Source organism: Lingula anatina, chromosome 2, assembly GCF_051362555.1.
Source record: "Lingula anatina isolate TDL-2025a chromosome 2, LinAna3.0, whole genome shotgun sequence".
NCBI lineage: Eukaryota > Metazoa > Brachiopoda > Lingulata > Lingulida > Lingulidae > Lingula > Lingula anatina.
The window spans coordinates 5,253,880-5,270,389 of NC_141768.1; the positions used below are offsets into that span (position 1 = coordinate 5,253,880).

The window sequence follows — 16,510 nt, forward strand, 5'->3', positions numbered from 1 at the left end:
ATTGTGGGCCACTAAACATGGCGACCGCCTAGTTGGCACTTTCCGAGAATATTACAATTTTATTGAATTTCTTACTGAAAAGATAATCAAGATAATTTCAAACGAAATGAAAGCCAAGAGCAGTGTAATTGTTTTCAGGTAATTAAAAGGAATCGTCAAAATGTCGTGGCTTGGCGGCGGTATCTCCCAACTTACTGGACAGATTTCTAACTTCACACGAGAAGTGTTGAGTGAGGGTACTGAAGAAGTTAGCGGTAAGTTTAATATGCAAAAGTAAAACCCTAATTACATGCATAAAGTCAAAAAGAGTTGACAAAAGAAAATTTCTTCTTCTTGAGAACTGAGGTGTTAAACTCCATCCACATTGCTTCAGTCAAGTATTGTAACCGTCTCTTGGATTTGGGATATACTGTATGATATGATAACAATCTGAATAAATCCTGGCCCTCTTGAGTCTTGTATTCGCCCTACTGCCACTCTGTTATAGTATTTGATAATAGTTCAGTCTTTCCTCTTGGTGTATGATCTCTGCTTATGAATCAAGTAGTAAGTTTTGAAGTAAGTTGTTTTGAGGAAAGCCCCGTGAAGGGATCTCTTTATATGAGATTGAACATTCCACAGTAATAACATTGTTAACAACATATAAAAAATACAATAAATTGTATTTACCACCACAACACCAGTTAATCTTAATATCCGGATATCGTGAGATAGTGCACTATCATTGATTGCTACCCTCCATAGTAATCTCTTTATAGATTAATTACTAGTATTTAATACTAAAACATACTCTTAAAAAACAGTCAGTTAAACTTTGAATGTCAGAACAGATTCAGTAATCATTGGTTAGTTGTAGAAAGCTGGCATTTACCCCTAAAAAATCCATTTATGTCACTGAAGAGTTGTCATCCCGTTAAGAACACAAATTCACTACTGCTCATTAGCACAAAATTTGGTGCATTACCATCCCTATTTACAGTCTTTGATATGTACTTTATGTGCTAAAGCATGAAAGATATAGGTGCACATACATGTAACTGTTAAATTACAACCAGCTTGCACATCCAGTGCAATGCAGGAATTCTCAACTTTAATGTTACCTCTCACCTCCTAAATGCGGACACTGCTTAAAAACCAACCAGTCTTGCCATTGCCAGTACTGTGAGGAAGGTAAAGAAGTGCACACCTACTGAACAAGGGGTTGACATTGGATGCTGTAGCTGGCTGTCATTCTACCTGTTGTTGAGGGTGAAAAGAAGATTAAAAGACAACAAGAAGAAAATAAATAAATAATAAATTTAACGGAAAAAAATAGTTCAAAAACTGTTTAAAATAGAAACAAATTGAAAAATGCTTCTGGTGAGATTGTTGTCAGGAGTCGCTGAGCCGAGGGCCTGTAAGTCAGTGCTGCTACTGTCAGGAGTCGCTGAGCCGACGGCCTGTAAATCAGTGCCGCTGCTGTCAGGAGACGCTGAGCCGAGGGCCTGTAAATCATTGCCGCTGCTGTCAGGAGTCGCTGAGCCAAGGGCCGGTAAATCAGTGCCGTTGCAGTCAGGAGTTGCTGAGCCGCTAAAACACAGAGCAGTCGATGCTACTGTGAAATATGTAGACAGGGCATTAGACATTGCCCAGCTTATATATGTGCTGGAGTTTACGACTGCTCCTTTTTGGGAGAGTGCAGAAAAAGTAGGAAGGTTGGGTGAACTCTCGCTGACACTACCTTTATTTACACCTTTATCTTTCATGTATTTACACATATCATACATAAAAACTAAAACATGCTAACTCATGAATTTTCATGATATAAGCCTCATTACCATCAGTGCTAGTAAGGCTTGCATATAACATGTCAGTCAAGATGGCAGCAAACTGCAAGCTATTTAAAGTTATTTTTGAAAAAAGCAAATATTAGTTAATGAATAATTTAATAAAATTTTCCTAATTTAACTGATCTTTAGCTCATTGTAAATGTCTTCTTTTTAAATAGTTCAACAGACTTCAAGTTTCATTTTGACATCCCAACATGCCTAATGCAAGGAGATTTAATTCATTATGAAATTGACTTGGGTTCTTTTCACATTAGGGCCTTCACGCAAGCAAGTAAACCACTGTCCATGAAACCCCAATAGAACCCCTTTTTTAAATTTTTTTAATTTTTGCATTAACAGCACTGCTTAGGGCGACATTTGCCTCTCTATTGTTCTTAGTGAAAACTGATGACATAAACAATATGGTTGAAGTACTAGTAGCAATGATTGTTATGCTGTTCAAAATATTAGATTCTCTCAAAAAAAAAAAAATTCCATAAGAAAAATACAACATAAGTAATAGCCAAGGGGTGAGTAACTTTCGAGTCGAGTTCAGTTGCACTCAAAACGAAGTAAAAAATCTTTAAAAGCTGAGCCCGCACACCAAAGTTACTCACCCAAGGAGGGATGTCATTCAATCTGAGTGCATTTAGAGAGAAACAGGAAAAGATGGTAAGTATACCCAAGACCACAGAAGAAATCCCTTCCAACATACCCATTCTTAAAATCATGGTCTCTGAAATATATTGAACCCACTTTGCTTTATGTTGCAAAAGTACATATGCTCTGGGCTTTGGCATTTAGAACTTTAGCAGAAGTGTTTTTTTTTTTTTTTGTTTTTTTGTTTTGTTTTGTTTTTTTGCTCAATATCCTGATTTTTGTATGCAGAATGTATGTTTTGTGTATGATGGATTATGTCGGTACCCACGTGTTCTACATGTATATATCAAGACAAAAGGTCAACAAGCACAATCTTATAAAAATTCATCTTCAGATTTATCTTTGTTTCATTAGTATTACTTGTATTTCCTGTATGTTAGAAAAATAGAAAAATTTATTTAAATATCTGAGCTTAATGGTACATGTTGGTAGGTCATAGAATTCACTATGGAAAGACACTAACATTTTCTGATATCAAAAAACAAAATTAACATCAGAAAATGTTAACAGCCAATATGCCCTTTGTCCATTGTAATATAACATTTGAAAGCAATGATGAAGGTAGTGTTTTCTGAATTTTGTTATTACTTGTCTTGATTTCAATTTGAGATTTCTTTATCCTCATGCATGTTTGTTGAAGCAAACTTTTTTAAATATTTTTTTTAAATTTATTATTATTTTATTTTATTTTATTTTTAAATAACTGAGTATCATTGACTAAAAGAACAGCTAACACAATGGTGATAAGTTGTTGATTGTAGTGACACCTGGTGGCATTCTTGGGCATCAAAGCAAAGTAATTTTACTATATTAGGCCAACCTTCCATCTTTCTACTTCACTGAACATAAGGAAAAGTGATTTGCTTTACTTCAGAAACCTACTGAGAAATTACGCTATACCACCATCAATGAGGTGTACAAAATTTACATAAACTCTCAGTGACCTGAGTTGATGACAAATGATTGGTATGGGTAGCTTGTTACTTGTGTCATTCAGACATCATTGAAAAACTTAACGGAATATGCCTCTTAACTTTTTTCATGCATCTGATGTAAGAAAGTAAAACTGTCTTTTGACTTTCTTGATTTTTTAGGGATTATATAAAATATAAGATGTGTACAGGAATTTATTCTTTTAAATTATAAGATAATTTTCAGTCTTCATTTTGACTTTTTTTTATATGGTTTAAAATACAATGAGAATTTGCAAGCTACGTTTTCAGGATTTTCAGTTTTTACAACTTTCACCCATGTATTTTCACATTTGTGCCATGAAATAGCAGTTGAAGTTGTTCCTTTGGCATTGGTAATCACAATCCTGTGACTTGAGATCACAAATAGCAATTTTGTGGTCTGAATTATACCTGTTTTAAATAAACATGATATATTATCTAGAAAAGGTATAATGGTATTTAGATTAATTACTAAAAATTATTTTTACTAGTGGGCATCCTGCTTAGTTTAGTAATTACTTTCTCTGAAATTTAGTAGTGAAGCACTTCTGCGTAGAAGCCATCTTTTCACACGAGGACTGTCACATTCTAAAACAGGCATATTTGTTTGTATTAACAGTGAGTAAAATTTACACAGGCTGTAGCATTCTCTACGCCCAAATAATGCATAAGCAGCTGGCAAGCTTTTCAAATATTTATTTTTCAACATAGAAAGCGTTTTCAATCTCATTGTATCACTTCTGCATTAACCAGTTGTTACTTGTATGTCCTATCTTTCGAACATGTTTATATTATTTTCTGAACAACATATACAGAATTCAACTTGGTATTGCTATACTAGTATATATATAATCACCATGTACCAATGGGAAGATTGGCTTATGTATGCGGGTTCAATCTGGATGTTGTTGACTATGCACAGGCCTGCATAATTAGTGGACACTTCTGCTGCCTTAAGGGAATAGGGGCTGTAGTCATCCTTATTAAGTGCCTTCCACAAGACACGTGTGCATGGCACATGCCTGCATCAGTTTCGTTCGTCTCCTAAGGCCTCGTCATGCCACATGTGCAGTTCAACTCTAGATGTTGCTAGTAGTAAGAATCCTTGTGTAATTTGTCATTTCAGATCATGTATCAGAATTGAAAGTGACCAAGGATAAGATCCAGGAGTTGGATTTGGTGGTCTCCTCTCAGAAATCAGAGGTTGGTTACATGCTTCTAAAAATTAATACTTCATTTTGTGAATTTTTAAACAATACTTGGTTTTTATCGGAAAGATATTAACATAAACCTCCATGTTTTTCTTATCTTTTTTTTAAATTTTTGACATACTATCTGTCGTCCAACACCTTTCAGTTGGAAACGATCAGGTAAAATAAATTGAAAGAAAAAAATTAATTGATAGATAAAATACAGATTCAAGTGTTCTTCTTTATATTGTGTATATACTTTGTAATGTAAATGCTTATTATGACAGGTAGCATAAAGGGCCATAAATGCTAATTCGATCCATTTCAATACTAGGTTATATTAATATTTCATGTGTGTAAATATATATCTATATGATTTTTGTCTTAGCAATTTCTCTGAATCCTAAATCAAAAATTCTGAATTTTGTTAAATGCTGTTAAATTAAATACTAGGTATATATTGAAAGAGAAACATTCAAATGACTGGTTGCCATCTGTAGCTATCTGTAGCTATATTTACTTGATTTCAGGACATATATGTGAATTTGAACTTTGCAGTGTGCCATGTCATCTGTAATGAAATATTCAGAACAAAGATTAAACTTGAGATTTTAGTACCATACCTGTGACGTCAATTCACTGAGTGCTGGCAAAACCGAAGTAACCACAGCTGTTCAGATCCAATTCATCTGTAGACAATATAGAAAAGTGATTGGATATTAATATATGGCATTTTGTTTTGAAAAGATGTTGCTTAGAACAGAATAAGCATGACAGATTTTACAGATCATTTAAATCTGTAATATTCCCACTCACTTTCAAAATATTTGAATGAGAACCAAACAAAAAATATATTTTTTCCCTGTCACATCTGTGCAAGTGAAACAGCTTGACAGCACACAAAACCAACATTCTAATCAGGGATCGCCTCAGATATGGACATTGCACCTTTGAATTCACAAAACATGACAAAAAAATTTATTCTGATAAAACTTCTTGAATGACATATCTCTTTTTGCTTGAAGGAAATCTCTTGGCCTCTACCTCATACTGAAATGAGCATTATTTTAAATCGTCCATCTAACATGAGGAAGTGCGTTTAGTCATCATTATTTAAAATCATCCATATAACTTGAGACAATGTGTCTGGTCATACTGCCATGAATTATGTATGGTATTGACATGAAAAGCTTTGTTGACTCTCCAGCAGAGCTACAGAAACAACTTGTTGCATGTTCATACCATAGGGGTGTTATGTTGCCTCAGTAGTTACTCAGGTAATTAATAGTCACAGGTTTTAGTTATAAAACCATCATAGATTAAACTCATTACTGGCAATACTTTGGGTCCCTTGCCGTCTGATCTTAAGTTAGCTTACAAAATGGTTATAGATACAAGCTATATCTTCACTTCTGAACTTTTTTTTTTTTTAGATTGAGCGTTTGAAGCAACTGAACCATGAGCTTGAAGAAAAGGCAGAGTCATCTGAACTGCAGATCAATACTATATCCAAGGAATACAGAAATCTGTTGGAGGAAAAAGAAGTAGGACTGTGTGTTTGTGTGTGCATGTAGACTGAGAGAAAGATGATAGTTGAGAAGAGATTGCTAGTGAAGAAGGGAGAGAGAAAAGCTGAAGCAGTAACTGCTGTTGTTCTGGATTACCAATGGGTCTTATTTGAAGTGATCAAGAATTCTGTTAAGTAAAAACATGTACATTAATCTGTAAAGTTATGAGTGTTCAATGCAGATATTGACCCAATTTTTCTACTGAATGTATCATGATGCTATGTCGTAGGTTTCTTCCCACATCTTTAGTTGTGAAATTTTGGTTTCAAGTCAACCATTTTTAATCACTTGTATGACTTCTCATATACCAAAAATATTAGAACTTATTTAGTCACTGCCAAATATGAAAAATTATAATCATTAAGTGATTGCACACACATACACATGCATGCACCACTCCCCTCCTATAAATTGAAATCAAAAAATCTGTCCATTAAGCATGGAAAAGAATGATACACACACAAACCCACTCATGCACACACAGCAATCCAATAAAAAGTTAGTTTTCCATATTAAATGTATGTATGTATGTATATATAAATGTATGTGTGTATATCATGCATATTATCTTTCTTCATACCCACTTGTCTATTGCAGCTGTGTGGGAATGATTTCTTACATATTTAATGACAGTGTATATCATAGAACTATATAAGGTTGTTTTTCACCCACCAGCATTAGTAAGAGATAAGAAAATTTATACCTTATTGCACAAAGGTTTTATTTTTACAAATTTGAGCAAATTGAAGATAACACTAGAATGGGAAAATATTTTTTAAAATGTGCATAATATCTTTTTCCAAACAAGGGTGAAGTTAAAGCTCTCAAGCAGAAGCAAAATGAGTTGCTCGAAATCCAGAAAAAAATGGCTGCATCGGCTGCTGCCTGGGGCTCTACAGCTTTTAGTCACAGCACTTCCACCTCTCAGTTGACATCTCCCTACGTGCAGCAGTCACAGCAGACGGGTAAGTAGTGGGCACCTGCTAATAAGGTAAAAATACATTGATTCAATTATTGGGAAGAGGAAAAGTGAATGAAATATTATTCGAGTTGGAACAAATTTCAAATTATATAAATAGTGGTAGATTACATGTATGTGTGTTGATAAGTATTTATTCATGTACACGTCCTGAAAATTGAATTAGTGTTTTAAGAATCTTTCTGATCAATGGTTTCAGTTAAGGAATTGTTCTTTGTTGATTCTTTACTGAGCTTTTTATGTATTTTTAATATTATTTTTTAATAGTTAAGTTTGTAAATTTTCTCTTTTTGTAAACTCTTTCTATAGCTTACAAAGATGCATAATTTATATGTCAGCTAAACACATGGTTCTCAGCATATATCATTTGCCATTCCTAAATGTTTGTTTGATAAAGGCATTGAAATATGCAGGAAATGTAAATGAACATTTTTGCTCTCCCAACTGCAGTTTAAGTTTATTTTGATCTCTTCATTTGATGCCTGGCATTTGTCTTTGGTATTGGTCAAGGACATTAAATTAATCCTTAACTGAAAACATTTTATTGGGAATGCTCCTGCTAATTTTGCTCTTTGATTTGCAACAAATATCAGTTTCAAATATCAATGTTTATTAAGAATTAGCAAGAGTTGATATGAACTGAACGGAACCTCTGCAGGTATGATTACTGCTAAAAAATAAAATGAGATAAGGTATTCAAGAAAAATAAAATGACACACACACGCATGCACACACACACGCACGCACTCACACACACACACACACATTGGTTTGTACAGTCATTTGGATAATATGGCAATCATAATAATTCTAAAGCTGTATAAGTGACCAAATGTACGTCCACATGTACAGTTGCAAAAATGATTGTGTTTGAGTCTTCTCTGCAGCAATCTGGCTATCTCGGCTTTCAGCACAATTAAGTGTCACTAAATTGTTAGTGAGATGTTATATTTATAAAAGACGTTCAACAAATGTTACACTCTTTTTGGTGATAGTGCCAGTATCATACTATCATAAGGAACCGTAAGACGAACCAGTTCACAAATATTGAAATATGGTAACTTTATATATTATTGAAACATACCCGTGCAGAAACAGAAAGAAGTGAGATCAGCAAAATGAAATTCCCAGTTCAAATACATGCATTCCTAATCAATGTGTAGTTCACATTGATAAAAATTTCCATTGTTTAGAATACAGATTTAACCTGGCAAACATTTTATGATTGAAAATGATAGGATCTGGAAATATTTGTGTGGAGGTCTTTTATTATTGAATTTAGTATCTTAGAATGTAAACTTTAGATCCGTATGTTGTGATGTCAAATCTTCTTTTGACACTTATACTAAAAATTGTTTTAAACTAAATTTTTGAATGTATATCTTACTGCACATGTAAAACCCTTTAAGAACTAGCAAACAGATTCTTATATTCACCATATTGAAAACTATATCAAGTTGATAACCTGGACTAGATCTTCTGGAAGTGGAATTTCACTAGAGATATGCTATCAGGAAGATTTCACCTTTGGCTTTTACCTGGCCTCATGGGGTGTTTGACAAATGTATTCTTTTCCATACAGATACATCCTAGGGTTCAATTAAGATTGCTTTTATCCTATCTTGCATTGACAAGTGCATATTTTTTCCCTATTTTCCACCAACAATTGGTATTGTTGTGTTGCTACAATTTAAATTGGCTATTTTGGAAAAAATGTAGTGTGACCTAGTATTTCAGAGGTACAAAAGGCACTGTACTGCTAAGCAATATCCTTTTTAGGCAGCTTTCGCACCATGTCGAATTATGTGTAAGTTTGATTTTTTCCATTTCATAGTTGTTGCAAATTCATAATCAGAATTCCATGAAACTATATAAATGTAAATGAAGGACTGACTGTACTACTACTATTGACATGATACTGAACATTTCCCTTTCTCTTTTCTGTCACAATTTTCATATTTTTCTTTTTATTAATGGACATTTACAGTGGACATTGAAATATTCCAACTAGAATTTGGCAAATATATTTTAATATTGACATTTAACATAGATATACTGAATTACATGCTGTGCAGTCAAGCAGGGCATAGATTTATTCCTCTTTTTCTTCTCTTGACTTCTTGATATTCGTGCTGCAGGTTCTATTAGGTGTAAACTCACATAAGTATTTTGTTGCAGTATTTATTTATTTTTCTTTTTTTTTAAACCAGTTTATTTATTTTGACACACATTCAGGTACATGTGACCCTTGACATTGAGTCTTAAATTACTTTTTTGTTTAGTCTCTTGTCTGTTTGCTTGCTTTGCTGTTTAGTTATTTTGTATTGTATACTGGTCAGTAGCATTCAGTAGAAAGCTGTCATTTAGCACTGACTGTGATTTAAACCCTTCTTTTGCAATGTTCATGGATGATATGTTGGCTTTTGACTTTTGACTGCTGAGGATAAGATGCATCCTTTGAATATTGGTCCGTATTTCCTTTTAGTTTTGTGTGGGTTTCAGTTACATATCCTGTAGCACGTAATAGTCTTTAAATTAGATGTAAAAAATAATTTTTTTTATCTGGTCGTATTAAATTCCTCAATTATATTCCATGAATATATGCTGTCATGACATTTTGCATTATATAGTCAATGGCTGATTCTCGTCTCCAAAATACTTGTTCTCTGTCCTCCAGCACAGTTCCTTGAAATCATATGCCTTGACTTATATTTCTGTGGATTCCAAAAGAGGATACACATTTATTACTTGTTTTGGTGCACGATTATTAATAAAGATGTAGACTTCATTCTCCGATGTCTTAATTAGATTCTTGGAATTTATACACATATTGGAATTTATACACATTTAATGTATAATGAACATTAAATTCTTTTTCTTGTTTGACCATGAGTGATCCATTATATCTTTTCGATGCTAGAATTCAAGAAGTTGAAATCAGGCGGTGACCTTAATTCAACTGTTCATGGTCATGTGATCTCATTGCATGAGTCATGGAGATTTGAATCGGCAGAAGCTGAGAGTTTTTAGGGTTTGGTCACGAGGCAAGGCAGCACTTCCAGTTCATGTTACGGTTCGTGCTATCTCTACTGATTTCTGTAGACCAAAAGGGTGTTTCCACAAAAATTAGATTAATTTTTAGTCCAGTCTTTTTCTGATGCAAGGTATCAAAAAAATGAGTGCTGCAGACCCATTGGTGCTTGTTCTGGAAATGTCAGCTTTGTATTGACACAGCATGATAAATATTAAACAAATATTTGCTGCTAGAATGGTAATCTGGTAACAGAGGCCTTAGCTTTAAGCACTCCAAATCTAATTGACATTTTTTACAGACGTGAGTTTGCAGTGACAGGCAGTGCACGTCACCTAAGCCCAGATTTCCCGCTCTCTCCCTGACAACACTATATACCTTAGTGTCTAAGTGGCTGAGTGGGTAGTTTACAAAGATATGTGGAATGGGAGAAGAATTTTAAAAAAATTATTATAATTAACGGTCAGTTTTGATACATTGTGAGGTGAAATCACCTGGTGTCTGTGTCATAGAATGTGGATGATTTTTCAAATGTATTTGAAATGTTTTTGCGCATTGGTAATAGATGGATAACTACATTATCTTTAGTGGCAGGTTCTTGTCCACAGGAAAATTGCCCTTTGAAAATTACCATTAAGCAGTAAAAAATTAGTTCTTTTGTCAAAAGCTTGAGGAATAAATTATATTTTACCAGCTAATATTTGGTCTGCTTAGACTCATGCTTCATATGGAGATATGGATGAGATATTTAAGAAGTGATGGAAATCCCACTGTAAGCCGACAGAATATTTGTTATCACTTTATTTCTCAAGCTATTGACCAAAGAACTTTCACATTTCTATTGAAATTAACTTTTCAGCACTATTTAGCAAAAGGAAAACTAAGTATGTAAGCACCCAATCTCAAAAGTTGACTTTTTTCTGTAAATGAAAGCCCTTAAACCACCCATATACCAGTAAGATCATGCAGGATTAGTTGTTTTAAGCTTTACCAGCTCTTTGTTCATGATGTAACAAACTCCAGTTAAAATTTGGTCTCACAAACTTTTGGGATAATGACAAAAGATTGTGATGAATGTTATTCTGGATGGTTCAATCTTTTGGATAGGAATCTCAGAGGGGGAAGAAGCCTCAGGGGTTTGGTAATGAATTGAAGCAGCACTTCCAGTTGGTTTTGCAGGTTTCCTTATTAAATTTAAACCCTTCTTTTGCAATGTTAGTTCATGGATGATATGTTGACCATCAGTGGGTTTGTTTATAACTACTAACAGTATTTTGATGTTATATATTTTTATGTATTTATTTTTTATATTTTCATGTATGGTTTTTTGCAGGTCTTGATCTTGATCACCATGATGGTATGGACTTTGGTGATGTGATCTCTTCACAGCATGAGATCAACCAGTTGTCCCAGCAAGTACACAGTCTCCAGGCTGAGGTGGATCACTGGAGGCAGGTGGCTGCCTCTTTGGTTAGTACAATAGTATTGTAGTGGCCAGGTACATCAGGTACACTGAAGGGAAAGGGTGGGCAATACATGGGGGTGAGCTTGGTCACACAAAATGCACTGTTTGATAGGCAATTAGAAGGGAGAAGGCATTGAGTAAAACACTGCCACAGCAGACGGATCTAAGCAGTTGAAAGCAGGAAACATTTTTTTTTAGGGATATGTAGCTAAGGGAATTGGAAATGGAAATGAAAGGATGTTGGTAAAAAGGTAACATTGTTTTAGAAAAATACAACAGCCAGGCCAAGGTTAAAGCTTACTTAGTTTTAATTTAAAATGTTGGGTTAACCTGTTCGTATGTTTCTTAAAAATTTTGATTGAGCTGAGTAAATTCTTTATTTTTTCCTTCATTCTTTTTTGTTAAAACAAAAATAAAGCCCTGTAACCACATATAAAACAAGTTGCAGAGAAATAATTAGTTATCAAGGAAAAAAGCAAAGTAAGTGAAGGACAGGAGGGGGGCATATACCAACCCCTAGTTGATTTGTTATCAGGGATGGTTTCTTTTGTATCAAGGCTAGCTTAGCTAGTAGCATTTTGAGCAAGAACAAAGTGAAGGTAGTCAGTTAGAAAGAAGACATACCTGAAACAAGATGATCTAATAAAGCTCTTAGTTCTGTGCTGATATTGGGGAGGAGATGGATCAGTTATGTAGTATCCATTAAATCATGTTATTTAGTAACTTAGTGCAAATTGATGTAAAAATAAACTATGTAAAGTTTTTTTTCTAATGGGAGATTGAAAAATAAATAGTACGTAAAAATCCTGCCTGTTTTTGCCATATTCTGTTGATTTGCACCAGAAAAGGACCAATTTGAAAATAAAGAAATGTAAATAGATTTTATTGTCATTATTTTGTACCAGAGTAAATCAAGGAGAAATTGAACATCAGTTATTATGTAGTTAATGTTGATTTTCTTCATAGATAACATCATAGATTTCATAGCATTTGAAAGATAATGTGGATGTATGTGATATCATACAGACTGCAACATATCGTAACTGCACATTAAGTCACCGGCAAACGTGCCGCACATTAATCAAACCGAATGATTTGAATAAATCAATGTTTAAGCTGCAAAACGTGTAGTTGAGTCTGCTAATCAGATGGAAGCAAATTTTCACCCAGGTATTTCCATGGCTGCTCTGTTTGTTTTACTGTTGTAAACTGACAAATGAAAACTGATAAGAAGGCTTGGTGTTGCAGGACTTTTTAATTGAAATTTTCAGGGAGGCTTGCACGGCGAACAGGAAGGTGGACAGAACCAAGGCGAAATTCACAAACTCAAGCAGGAAGTCCAGGTATTAAAAAAACTAAGAAAATGTCAAGTGTGCGAAATATCTTCAAGGGTTGATAAACCAGTTGATCAAAAAATATGAAGTATTAGCAAACATTAAAGCATGTATTTGTTAAACTAACTTTTATATGGCTAAGACTTGGTTCACAGTATTTTGTTTAGATCTCAAACAGCTTTTTCTAGATCTTGCTAGTTTTTTAAAATAATTATTGCACATTTTATCTATTTGATTTAACATGTACAGAAACTGGCTCATTTAGTTTAGCCTGGTTTTTAGACAGCCTGAGCATAACCTGTCATATCTTTGCCCTTTATATTAATCCTTTTATCAGATCTGTCTACCATTGGCATTCTTTTTATTTTTCACATTGTTCTACATTTGTCTGTGGAAAAAAAACATAAAAACTATTGTCATGTACCTTTAACATTTACACAGACATCTTTTCCAGGTTGTGAAAATAAAGAAGCATCACTTAGTAGAATACTTTATGAAATGTGATAAGATTTGTTGAATGCATAATAAATAACCAGCTGTTAGTTTATTTTTAACTTAAAGCATTGTGGTTTTTATCCTTCCTGTCAATTTTTTTCTTCACCAAAAAATTTTAGAATTGGGGCTTTTCTGTCTTTTGTGTATCTGTTCTGTTATTGCTATTATTAGTACCACCAGCGTGTACGCTGGCGGTACTCATGGTTTTAGTCCCGACCCGTCTCGTACAGCTCCGCCGGCTCCTGCGGCTCCGCAGGATGACGTGGGATACAAGTCACCGTTACCGCTTCTCCTCTTAGACCGCAAGGACCTGTGTCCCCATCTCTTGGATTTAGGTCACATATAATCTCAACTTGAACACCCAGGTTTTTTTGTCTCAGTTGGTGCATTGACCTGGGCGTGACGCTCATTGAAACGCACCCTTGTCAAAATTTTTGAAAATTCAATGCTAAATATCTCCCAAACCGATGGAATTATGGGAAAAATTTCTACAGATGGCTGACCGAAAGTCATATGTGAGGATTTCAAATATGCCCTTGGATTTGACCTTTGACCTTTATTTCAAGGTCAAACGGGCCAAAATTTTCTAAAAATAGGAATTTTTTTGCAAGAAAATTTTTATTTCAGCCGATTTTCAGAAACTAAACAGATCTTACCTATAATATTATGGGCAGGTGATACCCTTAGGGTCATCTTTCATTTTCGTGAGTTTGGGGTCAATCGGTGCATTTTCATGGTAGCAGCGGCCATAGATGCCGAAACTGAAAACTCTCTCTAATTCTGGTACCGTTAATGCTAGAGACCTCTTGTTTTATGCATTTTGTAGAACTTGTCAAGGGCAACACTCGGGGTGGTGTCTATTTTTTTGTTTTCAATACGGCTTAGGCATTGCACTATATAAAAAGTTCAACATCCTGAATTCAGTGGTGAAAATAAAATGTGAAATACTCAAAAATTAGCAGAGATGTGCCCATAGTTACTTTTGAACTTGAATAGGAAGTCATATACTGGTAATCTGTGACCTTGAAATTGACCTTTGACCTACTTTTCATGATGAACTGCACTTTGCAAGTTTTCTGATCTTTATATCTCCAAAACTGGCAGAGATAAGCCCATAGTTACTATTGAACCTAAATAGGAAGTCATATACTGGCAATCTAACTGTGACCTTGAAATTGACCTTTGACCTACTAATTATGATGAACTGTACTTTACATGTTTTCTGGCCTTTACATTTCCAAAACTGGCAAGGAAATGCCCATAGTTACTATTGAGCTTGAATAGAAAGTCATATACTGTGACCTTGAAATTGACCTACTTTTTCATCATGAACTGAACTTTGCATATTTTCTTGCCCCTGACATCTTCAAAACTAGCAGAGATATGCCCAGTGTTGCCCCTAGGTTTTCTCTTTTGTCAGCATATATGCAACACTGATAACTCATTTCAAGGAAAACCAATAGGCCTATTGTCCAGAAAATCACAGGAGTGATCAATGTTAGGAAAATACAGGCCACTTGGAAAATCCGCTTGATTGGACCATTTTTATGTTATATATATATTTTTTTTCATACTTTGAGAATTCTTGTTTATTGCATAGAGCTTGTCAAGGACAAGACTGGTTGTGGTGTCCCTTTTTTTTTTTTGGGGGGGGGGGTCCATTCGAATGCGCTTACTCCAGCTGGTGGTACAATATCCGGAGGCGGTATCGCCTCTCTGATCCTCTAGTTTAGTTTATATTATTATCACCAGCATTTAATAGTTCTTTGCATCATATATACTCAACATCAAAAATTGAGAGAGCAGTTTGATATATATATGTATTCATAAATTTGAAATGAAATTATCAAGTTAAACAGTAGCATATGTATAAGGGTTGTCAAATGCCAGCTATGCTAAGATATACGTGGCACTCATATCATATGTCAACTTTATTAACATGGATAAGACTTGAAAGAGTTCAGGTTGGAAAAGTTACAGTTGATAACATGAAGAATTCCTTCTCTGGCCTATAGGCTGGGAGGGGGGGGGGGTCCAAGAATCTCCCTTTTGAAAATGTCCACTCTGAATTTGAATTTGATCTAGGTCACATGGCCTTTTTCATTTTGGGTCAGCTAAGGGGATATAAAGGTCCACATTAAAAAAAGGAAAGAAAAAAAGAAATGAAAATACACTCTTCCCTCAATTTGAAATTGCTGGCTACAGGCCTAGCTGTGTCATGCATGCCATCTTGAACCACTTTTTGTCTTGTTGATGAATTTCTATGTTGCTTTGCAATATTTTATATGTAGAAATCACAGAAGTGATACATATTTTTTTCGACTGAAAGAAATGTATACATCAGGTTCTGCTTATGAATCAAATTTTCAAAACACCAGATGAAATTTATGGAAAAAAATCTGTGTGTTACTGCAAATGCATTCCTGTTCACATTCAAAGGGGATATGTAATTGTCAATCTTACTAAAAAATTGTATTTATACATAAAAAAAATTAAAGTTCTGAAAAACCTTTATCTTTTATTAATGAAGTACTGAAATGTCATGTGGTGATTAAACATCTTTAAAACTTGTTAACTCAGAAATTTGCTGCAATTTATGTTATCTGTATGTACAGTTGGTACCTTGGAAATCTAATGGAATAAACTGAAGTTCTTTGTCAAACACCAAATCCGAAAAAGATAAGGAAAGTAATGTTTTTCATTACTCAAACACAGTTGACATGATTTACATCTTATGTAAATTGCATATTTATTAGTTTGCTGTAGGGCGCAAAACCCTGTTTGCAGTTAAAAATTTGATAAGGAGTCCACTTCCATGGCTCTGCTAATCTCCACTTCATATTCAGTGGAGTCACAGAAAGGAAGTTTACAGAAACAGTTTCTCAGATAAGCTATGTATATATCACATTGTTGTAGTAGCGCCCAGCTACAGTTTGTCAGCCCTGTGATATATGGACTTTGAACACGTAGGCAAACTTGGTACAAAACATGCCTGAGAGCCAGAGCAACTGTGACATCTGTGCCGTG

General features: G+C 34.4%; 1 protein-coding gene across 7 annotated transcripts in view; it reads left to right on the plus strand.

Annotated features, from left to right (window-relative positions):
* Positions 1 to 7: 7 nt before the first annotated feature.
* LOC106159831 (uncharacterized) overlaps positions 8 to 16,510 on the plus strand; it is a 37,332-nt gene continuing 20,829 nt past the window's right edge. For 6 of the 7 annotated variants that reach the window (XM_087003298.1, XM_087003303.1, XM_087003300.1 and 3 more), the window contains exons 1-6: positions 8 to 254; positions 4,548 to 4,624; positions 6,045 to 6,155; positions 6,988 to 7,144; positions 11,523 to 11,659; positions 12,926 to 12,997. In XM_087003298.1, the coding sequence (XP_086859424.1) occupies positions 161 to 254; positions 4,548 to 4,624; positions 6,045 to 6,155; positions 6,988 to 7,144; positions 11,523 to 11,659; positions 12,926 to 12,997 (648 nt within the window). In that variant the 5' untranslated portion in view covers positions 8 to 160. The remainder of the gene's footprint in view (positions 255 to 4,547; positions 4,625 to 6,044; positions 6,156 to 6,987; positions 7,145 to 11,522; positions 11,660 to 12,925; positions 12,998 to 16,510) is intronic. The other variant, XM_087003302.1, reaches the window with a different exon arrangement.